This window comes from Frankliniella occidentalis, unplaced genomic scaffold (assembly GCF_000697945.3).
Source record: "Frankliniella occidentalis isolate FOCC.00 unplaced genomic scaffold, Focc_3.1 Scaffold20, whole genome shotgun sequence".
Classification (NCBI taxonomy): domain Eukaryota; kingdom Metazoa; phylum Arthropoda; class Insecta; order Thysanoptera; family Thripidae; genus Frankliniella; species Frankliniella occidentalis.
In genome coordinates, this window is record NW_026267150.1 from 1,754,309 (window position 1) to 1,770,756 (window position 16,448).

Below are 16,448 nucleotides of genomic sequence, written 5' to 3' on the forward strand. Positions count from 1 at the left end.
CTTTATGTTCCCTTTGGTTAAAATGTTCAAATTTTGTATAGTCTAAAAGAAGTCCATAAGCCTATAGGTTGAAGAAGAAAAAAATGAAAGACTTTTGCCACACTAAAACGTTGTACGATACAATACAAACTGACAACTCATGTATCGAAGTTCAGAAACAAATGCTTATTATTACTGTGACGCGGTTGGGACAGAGGTAAGGTGAGACAAGGGGGGGGGGAGGCTCTAACCCAAACCTGGAGACGAAGAGGAAAGGAGGGTCCAGCAGGGAAATGGGAGAATTGACGCCGGAACGGGATGGGGCGTGTAGCCGTGCACAGCGCTAAAGTAGCCTGCAGGCACCTGGTTGAGGGGAAAGGGTTGAGGCAACATGAGCTTGCTTGGATGGTAGTAGTGGTGGGGCGGGGGAAAATAGGGGAAGGGGATGGGGATGTGCAGAGAGGACGCAAATTAGTTAGGCCAGGGTAGGAACAGGGTTAGCAGGTTAGTCTCAATAAGGCCAGAGGCAGCACGCTAAATCCGTAATTTGTTTCATCGCATCAGCCTGGCCCAGGTTGAGCGTGCACTGCCTTAAAACAGGGTGAAACAAGACAAAAGAAACACGTAACGACCAAAAGACAGACTTTGTGTCCGGGGTTAACTCGAATTATCTACGTGAGTTAAATCGATATATCGATTTTGACAGATAAGATGTCGCATTGATGTATTTAACGGAAAGTAGAGCATCTTTTGACATCCGTACATCTAGACGTCAATTTTTTGTTAGGGTATCAAACCGATGTGTAACTTTTCAAAGTGTATTCAGCAATTTGACAACGTTTCCATCGATTGAAGACAACTAAATTAGGGATTGCCATTCCGGCAAATATCGAAAAGCCAAAAATCGACAATATTCCCCAGGAATCAAAATTTTTATCATGGCCGATTCAGGTAAATCAATATCATTTTGCCCAGAAAGAAAACAAAAACATTGATATGTTTTAGCTTTTTCGCGAGGGGTGGGGGTGGTGGTGGAACACCCCACCCGAGTTACGCGTGTTTAGATGTGGTGGGATTATGGATCTGCTTTACGAGAGGACTGGGATTTAGGACGGCGGTTACGAACTGCTTGCGCCTGGCTGGGTGGGATGGGAACCTAGGATACCAGCACGCCCCACAACGCCACAGTACGTTGCCCACCGCTTCCACGCAGCAGCAACATTTCACCCCGCACTCCAGCTGATCAGGCTGCTGTTAGGCCTAGCAAGACGAAGAAGGGGGAGAGCGAGGGGGGCGAAGGTGAAGCTCGGGACCTCGGTGCATCGGGGCGTGGAGAGCTCCAACGTCGATCCACGGTATGCCAATCCTCTCGTGACGAATAGCAAGAGCAGCAAGAGCAAGATACGAGGACGGTAGTGATAGGCTACAGAAATCGTTTCTTGTGTACGAGATCACCCTTTAGCGCTTGTAAAATTAAAAGAACAACTCTGAATCATTCGTTTTAAAATTGTCAACTTTTCCGTCTTCATACTTTTTGTAAAGGCCCATGTCCTCTGTGACAAGCACTCTCAAGTGGACCAAGGAACTTGTCATAAATGTTTGCTGTGTTTCAAACGCGTAACTCTTCGCACAATTTCACACAGTTTATAGTGATGATCCCAGAAGAGTAAAAGCGCGACAAAAATATGATATCATTGCCAAATTGCCTAAAATTATTTTTAGGTTATCATCGAAACACAGGATCAGCGATGGATAACGTTGCGGCAGAGCCAATGCGAGCGGGATTTGCACCAAGAATCGACGGCGGGACACTGCAAAGAAAAACACTCTGCACTTTCGCAATGTTGTATGCATAAAACATTTATAACAGACCCGTGGGGGGGGGGGGGGGTACAGCTTTTGACTCCATTAGTTGTCTGGAAAAGAGGTTTGTTTTCCTTGAGGTTCTCTTTGGGTAGCCGGGGCCACGCTCAGTGTGGCCGTTCTTTCTCTCCTCCTCACTCCTTTCTTCAAGTGCGACTGCTTGCGAAGGAGACAAAAAACAGAAAAGAGGAAACGAAGAGAAGCAAGGAGGAGACCAGGAGGATTTACAACACCCGCTGCGGCAGAGGCGTGCATCTGCAGCAACAGACGCACGTTTTTATCAGCGTTTTTGTTTGATCTAGGACGAAAAAGTTTAAAAGAAAGCAGTTGACGCTCTTCCCCTAAAGTAAGCTGCTTGGAGAAATACGACACTCCTGTTTAGATGGTATGGCATAGTAATTCGTATGTGAGGGTACATCGACGATCAAATAATGCGAAGGGGATGATGATTGTAATACTGAGTGAGGATCTGGTGGATCAGAAGGAACGCGCGCTCTGGAAACTACACTTGTGATTCCGCATGGTATTCAACTTATAACTGATGGACTGTATCACACTTGAGTTTGCAGATGCTGTCTACAGTGTATGTGTTTTAAGCCGGTCTGTATTTCAGGTGAAACTCCGCTTTCAGGAGTGCGGGTATCATTTCGACTTTCACCACAGCGCTCTATGGCCTTCCGCAAGTATGCAACGCCTCCGCACGCCTGCGTGTACGGTACAGTACAACCAGAAAAAGGTACGGCGTAGAACACAACCACCCTGTAGTGTAGGGAGACTACCTCTCCTCTGACACAGATTTGCTAACGTGCTGTGCATCGTTTTCAGCGTAAACTAACAAGTGTGACTGTGAGGGGAGCACAGTCTCCACGTCACCAGAGACAGAGTTGGAATAGTTTAGTAGGTCGACTGCAACGCCTGGATGCGAGCCAAGTGGGGCGTGGCGTTGCGGGTTTGGACGTTCGGGTGTACATAAAGAAGTGAAAGTGTACCTCCGGCGGCACCCCTCTTTCTTATGCACGCCCTCGACTTCCCCATGTGTGCCGCCCTAGTAGAGTCAATGGCAGTGAACCCGCACCAGCCGCACCGTCAGCGACAAGCCAACGATTCGGCGCGCAGTCAGCAAAACACAGCGGCGGCGCGGAGAGCGCAGGGCACTACATCAGTCCAGAAGGAAATCGACGCATCCGTGCAACAAAGGCGGATCAGAAAGCGGTCGATGAAGAAAAACGGATCAGACCCAATCTGACCAGGGTCGAAAGAAGGATCTGCTAACGGTAAAAATACGTCCTTGGATTTCATGGTTATTTTTTGAGTTTCAAGGACGGGTGGAAAACTTTAGTATTATTGGCCCTTCAAGTCCCACACTCTTGCCTTAAAACCCTCTTCTTCCGAGCAGAAGCCTTAGAATATTTGCCCAGTATGCAAGGGGGTGGCTCGGATTACCAGACAAAAAGTCCAAGGCTTCCTATTGGAAACAGACAGTTTGAAGGCAAGAGTCTGGGACTTCACTGGTCAATTTTGAAATGATCCAACCGTCAAATCACCTTTAAATCCAAGAAAAACTTTTAACCATGCCTTTTGCTGATCTCGACACCCTACACGTCGAGGCCAAGGTTGTAACGATTTCAGTGGTACATTATTTTAGTCTCAATGATTTCCTGATCAAAATGGGACATTACCCAATATGATACCACGTCATCTCTTCGCCCGTGCATCAAGGATATTTGCTGGTTTCAACGCGACGCCGCTGAGGATAGACGCTGTGGCAAATTGGACTAATACACCCGCCTTGCCGTACTGGGCATCATTCCGAACCCTCAAAGTCATTACAACGTGCAACTGCCGCACCAAATGGCAAAGCACCTAGCACTGTACCGTATTGCCGTTCTGCCAAACTTGAGGATCGAGAAAACACTCATCCCTGCTACTGCTAGCTACTGCAGGGGAGATGGGGGAAGTGGGTGAGTGGAACAGAGAGGGGGAGGGGGTGGGTTAAGTGGCCAGCATTACAACGGTTGTTGCAGTGGCGCCTCATGTACGCGAGCTTTGCCCCTCCTCCCTCCTCCTTACTCACCCCTCCCCCTCCTTTTCCTCCTTTCTCCGTGCGCGCTCGTTTGTATGTAAAGCACTCCATTATAACGCGCGTTCAAATTCCAGCACGCCGGCGATATTTGCGGTGCGGTTTGAGGAGGAGGGAGGGAGGGGGTAGGCAGGAGATAGGAGGTGCTGGAATGAAGAGCCATTGAAGAGAATAAGCAGCCATGTCCTGGCAGACGGCTTAAGTTGCACAAGAAGATGAAAATACCTAAGTTGTTAGTAACCCTTTTGACGACAATGTAATGTTTGATATTAAGTTACACGGTTAAAGTCTTCGCAATTCTGTGCAACTATGGAGATGAGTATGAGCGGAATCAAAACCTCTCTTTACGCTGATAAATACAGTGTGCAACTAGTATGCTCATGCAAGTGCGCAACAATACGTTACACTACACACCTTCATGTGTTTACCTGGGTACTTGAATACTAAAAAGTGTTTAACGGTAGTGTTTAACATTAAGATAGAAGTGTTTAACTCAAGGGTCATGAAGCTTTGGTCATTTTTTTAAGTGTTCAAATTTACCGCTGAAAACTTGTAGGTATTCAAAGTTCTATTCCTACACATGAGAGTGTGCACCAAAGCAAAAAGTTGAACACTTCCAAGCGAAAGCAAGTTGCACACTTTGGTTTTTAGTGTACTTTACGACGTGCTACAAGCATGATATTTCAACAAAATTATTCACCCGGTGTTACCGGAGACAGAAGTTACTGACAAAGAAACGCGAAGCCTCCGATATAGATCTAGGTATTATAAAACCAGCATAGTATGAAAAAGAAAACGACATTGAAAGACGGATAAAGTGCGAGTTCTGAATCATCTGCCCTGGTCTTGCGCTCCGGCGAAGGGGCGGTCGCAGGCTACTTGGGCCTTGCGCCTGCCTCCATTTTCGGCACAGCGTGCCCCAGCCCAGCAGGCACACCACCACCCACCATAGGCGAACTCCTCCGAGCCCTTTTCCAACCCCTAGTCGAGCCAATCACGCCACCGATGCGACCATTTCATCACGAGAGGAGAGCGCGGCTGTCAGCAGCCTGCTCTACAGGCCTTTTCGTTCGTCGTCCAGGAGACCAAGTCGTTGTGGAAAATACTTGTAGGGTAGCAGGGACATTGTTCTTTAAAGGAAGGTTGGTTTAGTTCTAGTTAGGGGCATCCTTTTTTAAGATGCTATTTTAAGATGCTAAGTGTGGTGAAGCTGGTGAAGACAGATCAGATTTTGATTTTCTAAATTTTTAGAGTTATCGTGCTGTTGCTTTAATGGCAACACGTGCGTTACACGTACGCGTTGAAAAACTCGTTTCACGCTTTTGTTATTTCAAGGAGGTCAAGGTGACAAAGAGGGCGCCCTTTCAGCTATCGACAGTTGCTCTAAGCTCTACGAACCAGCTCAGCGATGATCTTATCCGCCAACGACCGCCCCGCTAGGAAAGTGACATCATCGTGTAAAAACGGCTTGTCGCTCGGACAGCATCACACGAGCATAGGCCATGGGGCCCGGCAGGCGGCGCAATGAAGTTAGGAGGGTTTTGCTAAGCGGCGCGGAGGCGGCAGCAAAAGCAGATGGAAATAAATTGCGTAAAACTGGCGGGGCTTGCCCCTGGCGCGACGAAATGTACGGGAGAGAGGGGAGGCAGATGGTCCGAAAAGGGTGGGGGTGGGATGGAAGTACGTTTATGTATGAGGGGACGTTTATTTTTGTCGGCGCAGCCAGAGTGTTTGTTTGGGTCTCCTCCCGCCCGCTTGTCAATTAGAAAGGCTGAAATATTTTCGTGCGCGGCGAAATGACGGAAGTGAATTAGACAAATGAAACACGAGGCATGAGTGGTAACCACGCCAGTCTGCTAGAAGGCTAGCATAATGAGGCAGCGTTCATAATAACTATGGCATTACTCCAAATATATGTGCTACACGAAAAATATAAATATTAGCCATAAAGCTAAACCGATTGCCAAATCTTGGATCACTAATATCGACGCGTCCTGCGTCTGTGCAACAGTATCCTACCTGTTCCGCTGCCCCAAAAGAATGGCCTATATGTTTTTCGGCGCTATGTTCTTTTTATTGTGGATTTTTCTTATTATTAACAGAAGAAAAAAATGGCATTTGTTACTTGATCTTTATAAGGAGCACGCAGCAGTTTCTTTTTTCTAATGTTAATTTTGGCAAACTCACAAGAAAAAGGAGACAGAGCGCTGCAGCGCTGCACGCAGACGGGGATGCGAAAAAAATGCTAGTCTTACGGGTAACCGAAACAGATAGGCTAGTCTCTTAGGGGGCAGCGAAACAGATAAGATATTTTTGCACGAACGCGTCGTAATTACTCATCTATATTTAGCTTAAGCCATTGGTTTAGCTACATAGCTAATCGACGCATCCGTGCAACACTGGCGAATCTGTTTAGGACGGAAAAACAAGGGCGACTCTGAGAAGGACGGACGAACAAGGGCGAATCTGTTTAGGACGGACGAACAAAGGCGAATGTGCTTTTTCAGAATTCCTGCAGACCTATCTTTGAACGCTTCATACTATTCGATGTGACGTCGGATCGCTTTAGTTGAGGTCATATTCTATTTCGGTCTCAATGACGGGCGCAATGATGCTTCGTTCAAAGTGATCTGACGTCAAATCGAAGAGTGAGAGACGCCTAGAGATAGGTCTGCAGAAATTCTGAAAAAGCACATTCGCCTTTGTTCGTTTGTCCCAAACAGATTCACCCTTGTTCGTCCGTCCTTCTCAGATTTGCCCTTGTTCGTCCGTCCTAAACAGATTCGCCAGTGTTGCACGGATGCGTCGTAATCTATTTTTTCCGTGTCTGCGTCTCACCTTGCCCCACCGTGCAAATGAACTAAGTACAATATCGGAAGTAAATGTAAAACAATGTGAAACTTCTTACATTAACATTCTAAAAAAAAAAAAAAATTGATGATTGTAAGGAAAGTTTAGACATACTGTCAAAATCTTTTCGTAATTTAGGCATGTGCTAGTAAAGTCTGCATTTATAGCGCTTAATTTCCTCTTCTTATCAAGGGTTAAAAACACTGACACCTAAACATTACTTTGTATATTCGTGTTTACTGTAGGCGATTTTTAAAGCCATCTGCTGAAACGCCCAAAGTTCCACTCGTCGTGATTTCTACATCAAGCAATCAGTAAGCAACGATGTTACTTTAAATAAATAACTGATTGCAATTATTGATTACAGGAGTATAACAAAACCTATTGGCACAAAAAAACTCTAAATAAAGACTATTATACAGGTCCGCTCATGACCAGCTTGAGGTCGAGCTTAAAGGTCTACTCCTAGCAGGGGGTCGTGGTCGTGGGCAAGGCTGACCATAGTCTGGTCAGCTGCCGAGTCAACTTACTTCGACGATAACTATCTCCAAATGTTTGTGAAGGGGAGCAGGACGACGAGACTGGGAGTACGCAGGAGATAAAGGGGATTGGGGGATGGAAAAGGAGAGGGGAGCGGGCAAGATGCCAAAGGCAGGTTGAGACGGCAGGAGGCGGATCGCTCGAGATGAGGGATGACCAGCACGGGGGAGTAGGGAAGGTCGTGGTGAGGCGTGGCATGGCGTGGCATGGCGTGACGGGGCGGTTCGGGGCGAGGCACCGCCTGCTGGGCTGCCAGACCAACCCCCGCAGGGGGAAGGTGTTCGCGCGGCGGGGGGTACATCAGTGCCGGAAATGAGCGAAAAGTCTCATCATTTCGCTCAACGCCCAGCCAGCAATCGGGAAGCAGGAAATGCACTTTCTGATTGGAGGATCAGCGCCCACCCCTCTTGCCGCTAAACCCCATTCGGAGACAAGCGGGTGGCACCTCGTGAGAGAGAGAGAGAGAGAGAGAGAGAGAGAGAGAGAGTCCCAGCTGTCAATGTCTCCAATCACGTTTCGTCGATTGGAGTGAAGTAGTGGAGAGGAGTTGACGAGGGAGGGGGGAGGACTCGCGGTTAGCATTGTCTTTTCGGGTAAAGGAAAAAAAGAAGGGGAAAATTATGTTCGGAAAGCAGTCTGCAGTGCGCATATCTCTATTAGATCTTGGCCAATTAATTAACTCATCCCGGCCCCTGCTCACTTTGAGAAATGCCAGAGAATGAATTACAGGCCACGGAGAGAGCAATCTTTTCCGAAGGCGAATAGAACAGAATGAATAGAGAGAAAAGGCGTAAAAGAAGATGGAAGAAAACGTCTAGGGGGAAGGGTGTGAGGGGCAGTGCAGGGAAGGGGTCGCAGCCCGGCCATGGGGAATGCGATTACCAACTAAGAACGGCGAGATAGAGTGAGAGGAATAAAATTGGCGTAGATTTTTATCCCTTTTTTTTGCGGAAGGAATACGGATGAAAAGAAAGAGAAAAAACAGAAATCCGGCAACCATTTCGTGAGCCTGCGTGAGACGTCGCGCTGGGGAGCGAAAATTAAATTTGACATGAAAGGGACTGCCTTCCCCTCAAAGCACTGACACTGCTTGCGCTCAAATTGTTGGTCACAACCTTACCCCAGACACCGCCAATTTAAAATCATAGAATAGTAGATGAGTTGACTCGAGTTAAAATGTGCGTTAAGTGACTATAGCAGCATTTTACTGGTACGTAACTCTTGTTTAAATTGCAGGTGAAATTGAAGAGTGCTCCACGCGCACGGTAAAAACAATGTCTCATTTTTTGATAGAAAAGGGAAAACTTTGAGGAACTCCCTTGGTTTGACAAAAACTCCTCAGATTTTGATGAATTTTCCTTAAAGAATGTGGGATTTTTCCTCATTTTTTGAGAATATTCCCCCAAATCTGAGGCAACCCACAGTGCACCCCCCCCCCCCTGTCGCCCCCTCCTGCAAAGTTTTTCCCTTTTCCTCAAAAAATGAGACATTGTTTTTACCGTGCGCTAAAACAACAAAAACCTATCACATTTTCTAATATTGTTAATTATCAAGTATCAATAATTGTCAGAGGTTAACCTCTGCAACAATAAAACATACTCTGGGTTCTGGCCTGGCCTGACTACGATAATTTTGAAATAAAAGACACGCAGCGAGTTCATCCACCTTGATCAAGAATCCACGCCCATGCAGTATAGCTGAGATCCACGTAGTGCTGGCGCTGTATCCGATTCTGAGAGCGACGGACTTCTTCAATTGGCTGAACTTCATGGATTTCGTATCTAGCAGCCAAACTGCGTGACTTTTATTCCAGTGTGTCGACGTGTATGCCGCATGTTTCGAGACAGGGCATCTGGCCCAGCCGGAAACCTACGAACCAGTGCAGATCTAGTCGGACACCAAGCGCCGAAGCCCTCAGGCCGATCCGATTTTCAGCACCCGGTGGCCATGCTCGGTACCAGCGCTGATGAGAAGCGCCCGCAGCGCAGACTTCCTGCCGCCTGCAGGTGGCACACAGTAAAAGATAAACAAAGAAGAGCCCGGGTACAACTCGGAGCAGGTTAATTTCCCCAATAACTGTGTGTAATCCATTAGAGAAACTGCCTTAAAAAAAAAAGTCACACGAATTCACACAAGTTTTCCTCCTGTTTTCCGAACATTTAAAAAAATATGTTGTGAATTTTGCAATTTCACATTGTATCTAATTTTCAGTCCCACATCATGAAAAGTTTTTCCTGTAAACCGAAGACTTTTGTTCACAGTGACGTTCTATAACAGTGTATACACACCGGAGATCTCCGTCGTGTTTCCTTGGGGGACGCGTCGCTCCGGGTATACGTGCCTGGCAGCCCACAGCACGCCGCCCCGAGCCCCGTGGGCCCGCCCCATCTCTACAGGGCTTCGTTAGTGCGCAGGGCTGCAGGCTGGGCTGCCGGGGAGCTGGCTGAACACGCCGTAATACACCTGCTCATCGTGGAGGCGCAGCGCAGCGGCGCGGCGGCGCGCGCGGCACTTTGAGGCTCCATTAAAAGCCCCATAGAATTAACGGCCCACCTCAGAGACAGCCTCGTACCTCCAGAAACACGCCTGTTTCCGTCCGCACTAGCCTTAGTCGTAGACTTAATACGCAACGGACATCGTGCGTTCTTTCGGATCGTTAGAAATTACAAGGCAAGTAGTACTTTTTTCTTTTGTGAAAACCGACATAAACAATTAAGGGCATGCAATGAAGATGTACTGCGTATATATTAGCCATGTTGGTTTCCAACAATAAAATGCACCGTTCGGCTTATTAAACCAAAAATGTGGACATGTATACACTACCCTGAATTACCCCTATATGTACAGGTTATTTCCTGGATACCTTTCACGTATTCAGGAAACAGTGATAACAATATAGCCCTGCTGAACACACTTCGACACATATCCTTTGGGGTATGGCTCTACGTGTGTAGGAACATGGTGTAATTTACACAGTATTCAAATCACAAAAGGACGTTATTCAGGATGTAATGCATACATAAACACAATCAGGTAAGAGCAATTAGTTGAAGTTGATAAATTACTTTAAAAATTTAGAGTCTGGCGATTCCTGATTTATCGAGCAACAACATTGCTGTGTCGTGCGTGGGAAATGTGCTTCATAATGACAAGCTGGAACGAATTGCCGCAAAAGGGGGAAATTGTCATGTTCTATTGAGCGCGAGTGTGTGAAATTAGAACTTTCAGGACTGTAAAGACATTATGAATAATTTAAAGAAATACTTCTTAAACACGAGCTTTGGTGGTTCCCGCCTGTGCCCTTCTCCTCGCTTTCTCAGTTTGTCCCGCCCGCCCCCCTTCACATCTCTACCCTTACCCTCATGAAGATGTACTGCGTATATATTAGCCATGTTGGTTTCCAACAATAAAATGCACCGTTCGGCTTATTAAACCAAAGTGTGGACACCCGGGTGGAAAGAAGTACAGATAAACTGCATTCGCAACTGTACTTGCCTAACTGTAGTTGCTAAACTATAGTCATGATTCTATTTTAACACCAATGCTGTTTATAATCACGACTACATGCTCAAATCACAGTAGGAAATATAAATAACACACACTTTTACTGCTCTCGCAACTACACTTGAGAATGCACACCGTAATGTAAGTGGTATATTGAGTTGTTGCTGTAGTTTAAAAGCAGATAAATTGACGATATGATGCGCTCTTTCAATTGTACTTCGAGAATTCAGTCTGTTTTACATTCCATAAGCTAAAAATATAGAGTTGAAAAGAATTGTGCTGACTGCTTTCGGCTGTACTGTCATATGAGCGGTCAGTTTGCAGAATTACTGCTGTCAGTCTTAAAGTATAGTCTGTTTTTGGCTGAACATTGTACCTGGTTAACAGACCGGGCAGTAGAGGCGACTCATCACCCTAGCAGGTAAAAGACATCCCGGAAAGTCCCCCTCGGCCCCACCCCCCGCACACGTGCCGTTCTGCTGGCCGAGAGCATACTACTATGGGCCGAACGGGGCGATAGGAAATACCCTGAACCAAAGCCTAGCTACCTACTCAGGAGGATGAGTACATGTTTCCCAAATTGCCGGTCGTGCTTACGATGCTTTATGACGCCTCCCCAGCTAGAATACTTCTACACAAAGATATTGATATTAAGCGTAATACGTATACATGCATATAATGGCCGGTGTGTACGTGTAGTACACTTCTTTTGTCATCTGAACCTGGCAGCAGGAGACGATTTATTCGGTTGTGGTAGAAACTGCAAACGGTGGATAAAATGTAGCATAACTGTAGCTGGACTGTAGTTCGACTGCGAGTTGTCGGACCGGAGCGCTTAGCATGTCATTGAGTTACTGCGAGACCAGAGCCATGGTGTCGCAGTGGCTCAGTGGTCATCGTACTGCGCTACCAACTCCGAAGTCCGAGGTTCAACTCCCATCAACTTCATCAACATTCATCAAGGTAAGAGTTCTACAATCAATTAATCGGATGAAAGGGGGTAAGTGGGGGAAGGTAGAAGGGTGGTAGAAGAAGAAATTCCCGAAAAAAAATTTTGAACGCAGTTTTGAACACTGCACTTTGAGTATGATACCAACTGTAGGTTTTGTTTGTACTTCGCAACTCTTGTCCGGAGTGCAGTTCGAAACTAACCGCCCAAACTGCAGTTAAACTGTGCGCATTCCGAAAAAACTACAGTTTTTCTGAAGTAAAACTGCGACTTAACTGCAGAAAAAGTATAGAAATCTGCATTTAAACTGTGGTCTAACTACAGGCTACAGCTGTATATTTTATACACTCTGACAATATTTTCAATGAACGTTAACATATGTAGTCCTAACACGATTTGACATGATTTTGTACACACTTTAAATGCATTTGTAAATGTGATCCGTATACAGTGCGCTATTACAGTTAGATGTACAGATCCTTCCACCCGGGCATGTATACACTATCCTGAATTACCCCCATATGTACAGGTTATTTCCTGGATACCTTTCACGTATTCAGGAAACAGTGATAACAATATAGCCCTGAACACACTTCGACACATATCCTTTGGGGTATGGCTCTACGTGTGTAGGAACATGGTGTAATTTACACAGTATTCAAATCACAAAAGGACGTTATTCAGGATGTAATGCATACATAAACACAATCAGGTAAGAGCAATTAGTTGAAGTTGATAAATTACTTTAAAAATTTAGAGTCTGGCGATTCCTGATTTATCGAGCAACAACATTGCTGTGTCGTGCGTGGGAAATGTGCTTCATAATGACAAGCTGGAACGAAATGCCGTAAAAGGGGGAAATTGTCATGTTCTATTGAGCGCGAGTGTGTGAAATTAGAACTTTCAGGACTGTAAAGACATTATGAATACTTTAAAGAAATACTTCTTAAACACGAGTGTTGGTGGTTCCCGCCTGTGCCCTTCTCCTCGCTTTCTCAGTTTGTCCCGCCCGCCCCCCTTCACATCTCTACCCTTACCCTCCCACATCCTCCTCCTTCCTAGACCCACTCATCGCCACAACCACGAACAACATCCTTCCTGCACGCAATCTGCCGTTTAGGCACCGTGGTTGTCACCCCTCCCCCTTCCGTCTCTATTCATTACTTTCTCGTCGCCTGTCAGCCCAAGCACACCTCCTTATCTCGGATGAAATGACGGATCGTTGTAGCAAAAGGCAGTCGAATTGCGGGTGCCGCCCGAGCTAATGTAACGGCCTCCGGTCGAAAGACATTAAAATTTTGTGCATCTAATATCTCATATAAAAAATGAAGCTTTAGTGCTGTGTAATGTGGAGCTAAATAAAATAGTTTTACTTTTTAAACTGTGCATTTTTAACTGTGAAAAAATGTAGTTCATAGTTAGGTTACAAATTACAACTGTCTATTCAAGTTGTTAAACAGTAGCTGTCAGCTTTTCTGTGTCTTGTGTAGCTTTTCTCGGTCAGGAGAGCATGGAGCAGTCAACGAAAAAGGCCAACTTTGTAACCAGCCATACTCAGGGCACCCCAGCCACCCCCAACCTCATGCCTCTACTTCTCTCGGGTCACCATGGCGATATTCAAGGCCATTGATGTAGGGCGAATACGAATTCAGAGCCTGTCCCTCCTCTACTGCCCCACCCAACACCCTTTCTAGGAGCCGAGGCGGACTGCCAGGCGGGAAGCCGCTGTGAGCGCGGGGCAAACGGGAAATGATAGCTCGTAATACGAACAGCTCAACGCGCCAAGCAAAATATATTCTACTGGGCAGACAGGGGCAGGGGCGGTGCCGGGCGGTGCGTTGCGAGGCAGTCTGATCGTCCTGGGAGCTGCCCCAGCAGGCTGCAGGGCTTACACGCTTTCGCTCTCAGCCCAGTGGCCACCCAGCACGAACGCCACAACACTCACCCTCCCGTCCCTTTCGCCCGCTCACTTTCACTTTCACAACAACCAAACACTTTTACTACTGCAACCGCGCGCCGCGCCACCTGTGATTATGAGCGGGCGCGGCGCACTGGGCCCATTCGAGCACTCGATTGGAAAGCCACCAGAATGATTTTTATTGGTAATTCTGGTAACAGCCATTGCTGGTCGTAAAGCATAACGCTTTGCCTGCCCTTGAAAGAACCCATAAGTTTTGGAACGTTCTCAGGAAATGTCGCACTTCTTGTACGCGAGAGACCTAACGCTATTGTTGGACATTGTTCTCTGAAACAGTCGCAAATGTTTCACGCATTCTTCTCTCAACACACTAAATCCGTATGCATTGCGCTGTGCATACTTACGGTTGTATAAAATTCTGCATGTTTATGCACAGTTTAGTGTAAACATTAGCTCATTTCCATTTCCATTTTCTGTAAAATATCAAGAACAAAAAGAAAAAGGCGCCAGAGGAAATTGCTCATTTGCTACAGTGGGAAAGCCTCAAGAGGATGCCGATGTGAGGTGAAGTCTGCCTGACGACACCTCCTGGAGCAAAGTGTAAGCGTAAGCGATGCCGAGCCCGGCAGGCGCGTCCGGCCTGCTCCCCCGCACGCAGCGGTCCCTTCGTTAGTGCCCACGCCCTAATCAGCACAACTGCTGCTGAACTGGCGGCTGGGCAGACCCAGAGTCCACCGGACATGGACAGGCCGCTCCAGGCAAGGCACCGGAACGTGTCTACTACATGGCCACACACGACATTTCTACAGCCTTCGGACGACTCGCTTCACAGGGTATTTGTAACGATTGCCTGTATATTTTATCCTGCAGTGAGTCAATGATGGTAAACTAAAATTTTAAAAATTATACTGGCCACCTTTTGTTTAATTTCTATCAGCCAGCGGATACTCAAAAATATGAAAATGTCAGTAGTACCTTAAAATTCTGTGGTTTTAACTTGAGAATTGCAGAGTGTAGCATGTGCGTGTGTGCTCGGGTGCAACGTGAGCGTGGTGTGTATGTCACCCGCACCAGCCAATTAGCTTGTATCTCAATGCCACGAGCCAAATTATTTTCCACCCGTTTGGTGCACTGTGTTAATTAATGAGGCATGCCAGTAACGATGGTTGACACGAAACGGAAAGGAAAACCAGGATGGTATGGAATACAACCGAGTACAACGATGGCAGAGTATGGAAAGGGGAAGGGGAAGGACTGGCTATGGAGTGAACCAAAGAGAGTAAAATGAAAAGAATATAACAGAAGTGAAAACAGAAGAGTCCTCCAGGGGGAGCCAGCACAGGCAAAGAGTCGAGCTTAAAATTATGCCACAGAGGGCTGGGCCACTTGCCGAACCCTTTGCGTACAAAGCACCCGCTTGCCCTACTTTCACCGTCTGCACCACTTCACTCTGCTTCTCCTCTCATTTGAAATGCAGTTACCCATCAGGGCGTCCGTCTGCGATCCATCCACCGGGCGAAGGGACACACTGTGTCTAAAGGGGCCACCCGCACGCGGTTCCTCCGTCGCTTCCACCTGCTAGCCATGAAAATGGTACACGTTCTGGACGCCTGCTAAGGCGCACCGCTTCTGAGCATCGGCCGCGCGTGGCTCTCTGCAGTTGAACGATGTCCAACAATACTTCTGTAATATTTTACAATATTTTTTTGTAAACTCTATTCACAATTTGGGATGTAAATTTACAATCACCGTTGTTGTAGATTTACAAAAGTATTTACACATTTCTAATTTTAAAAATCACTAACAAAACTTACAAACGCAGTCGTTTTAAGATTTTGCTGGAAATTAATGTTTTAAAATTCATGCTAAAGTTCTCTGAAATTTTGCAATTTGACTTGGCAACTTTACGACGTTGACCATGTGGACAGCTTCTGAATTGTGTATACTCCTCAGCTGTATGCTATTTGGGAAAAATAAATAATGAATATGAATTTTACCGTAAACCTACGAATATTTTCACTGTACACTGTGTCCAATTTCCGCTCTAAACGCAATCAGAATTCGAAGTACAGAACGTAAATTACGCAAAATGCTACTTGCTAACAGTGAAGGGTCAATTACTGGATAATTTGCGTAGAGATGAACATCAGCCCATGCCCCTTTCCACCGTCCCCCGCACGCTTGTCCTTCCCCCTACCCACCCACTGCACCCCTTTCCAGTAGAGCGGCCGACCGTCCTGCCGCCTAACTTCGCCTCATCTTATCTACTTACACCTAGTCACGCACATAACTTGGCTGCCGCGGGGATGAATTCACCGAGGGAAGGGCCTAAGTGAATCGACAGGGAAGCAGAACAGCGGCCCGAGCAGTGCACCCCGCGGCGCGTGGGCAACACGCCTGGCGTCATGCGGTGTAACAGCGGCACAACTAACTCACCTTCGGTCGGCGCGAAGATGTTGAGGTACAGGCAGTCCTCGCTCTGATTGGCTAGTAGCGGCAGCAAGCGGCGCAGGGCGTCGAGCCGGCCCCGCGGCATCCGCTGGACGGCGTCCGTCTCGTTGGCGATGTCCGGCAGGCGCTGCGGGCACACGGGCGGGTACTGGTGCGCCAGCCGCACGCCCTGCCACTGCGCGCCGGACACGGGCGGCATGAAGCGCAGCGACCCCACCGGCGGCATGGCGTAGGGAATGCCGCGGTACACCTGCGGGCAAACAAGAAGGCTGCAGGCTCCGGTCCGTGGCGGGCAGTGAAGGGCGAGGGAGGGG

General features: G+C 47.1%; 1 protein-coding gene across 1 annotated transcript in view; it reads right to left on the bottom strand.

The window, feature by feature from the left end:
• LOC113202245 (neuroligin-2-like) overlaps positions 1–16,448 on the bottom strand; it is a 135,701-nt gene that overhangs the window by 64,800 nt on the left and 54,453 nt on the right. The window contains exon 3 of the mRNA XM_052264651.1: positions 16,120–16,384. Within this exon, the coding sequence (XP_052120611.1) occupies positions 16,120–16,384 (265 nt within the window). The remainder of the gene's footprint in view (positions 1–16,119; positions 16,385–16,448) is intronic.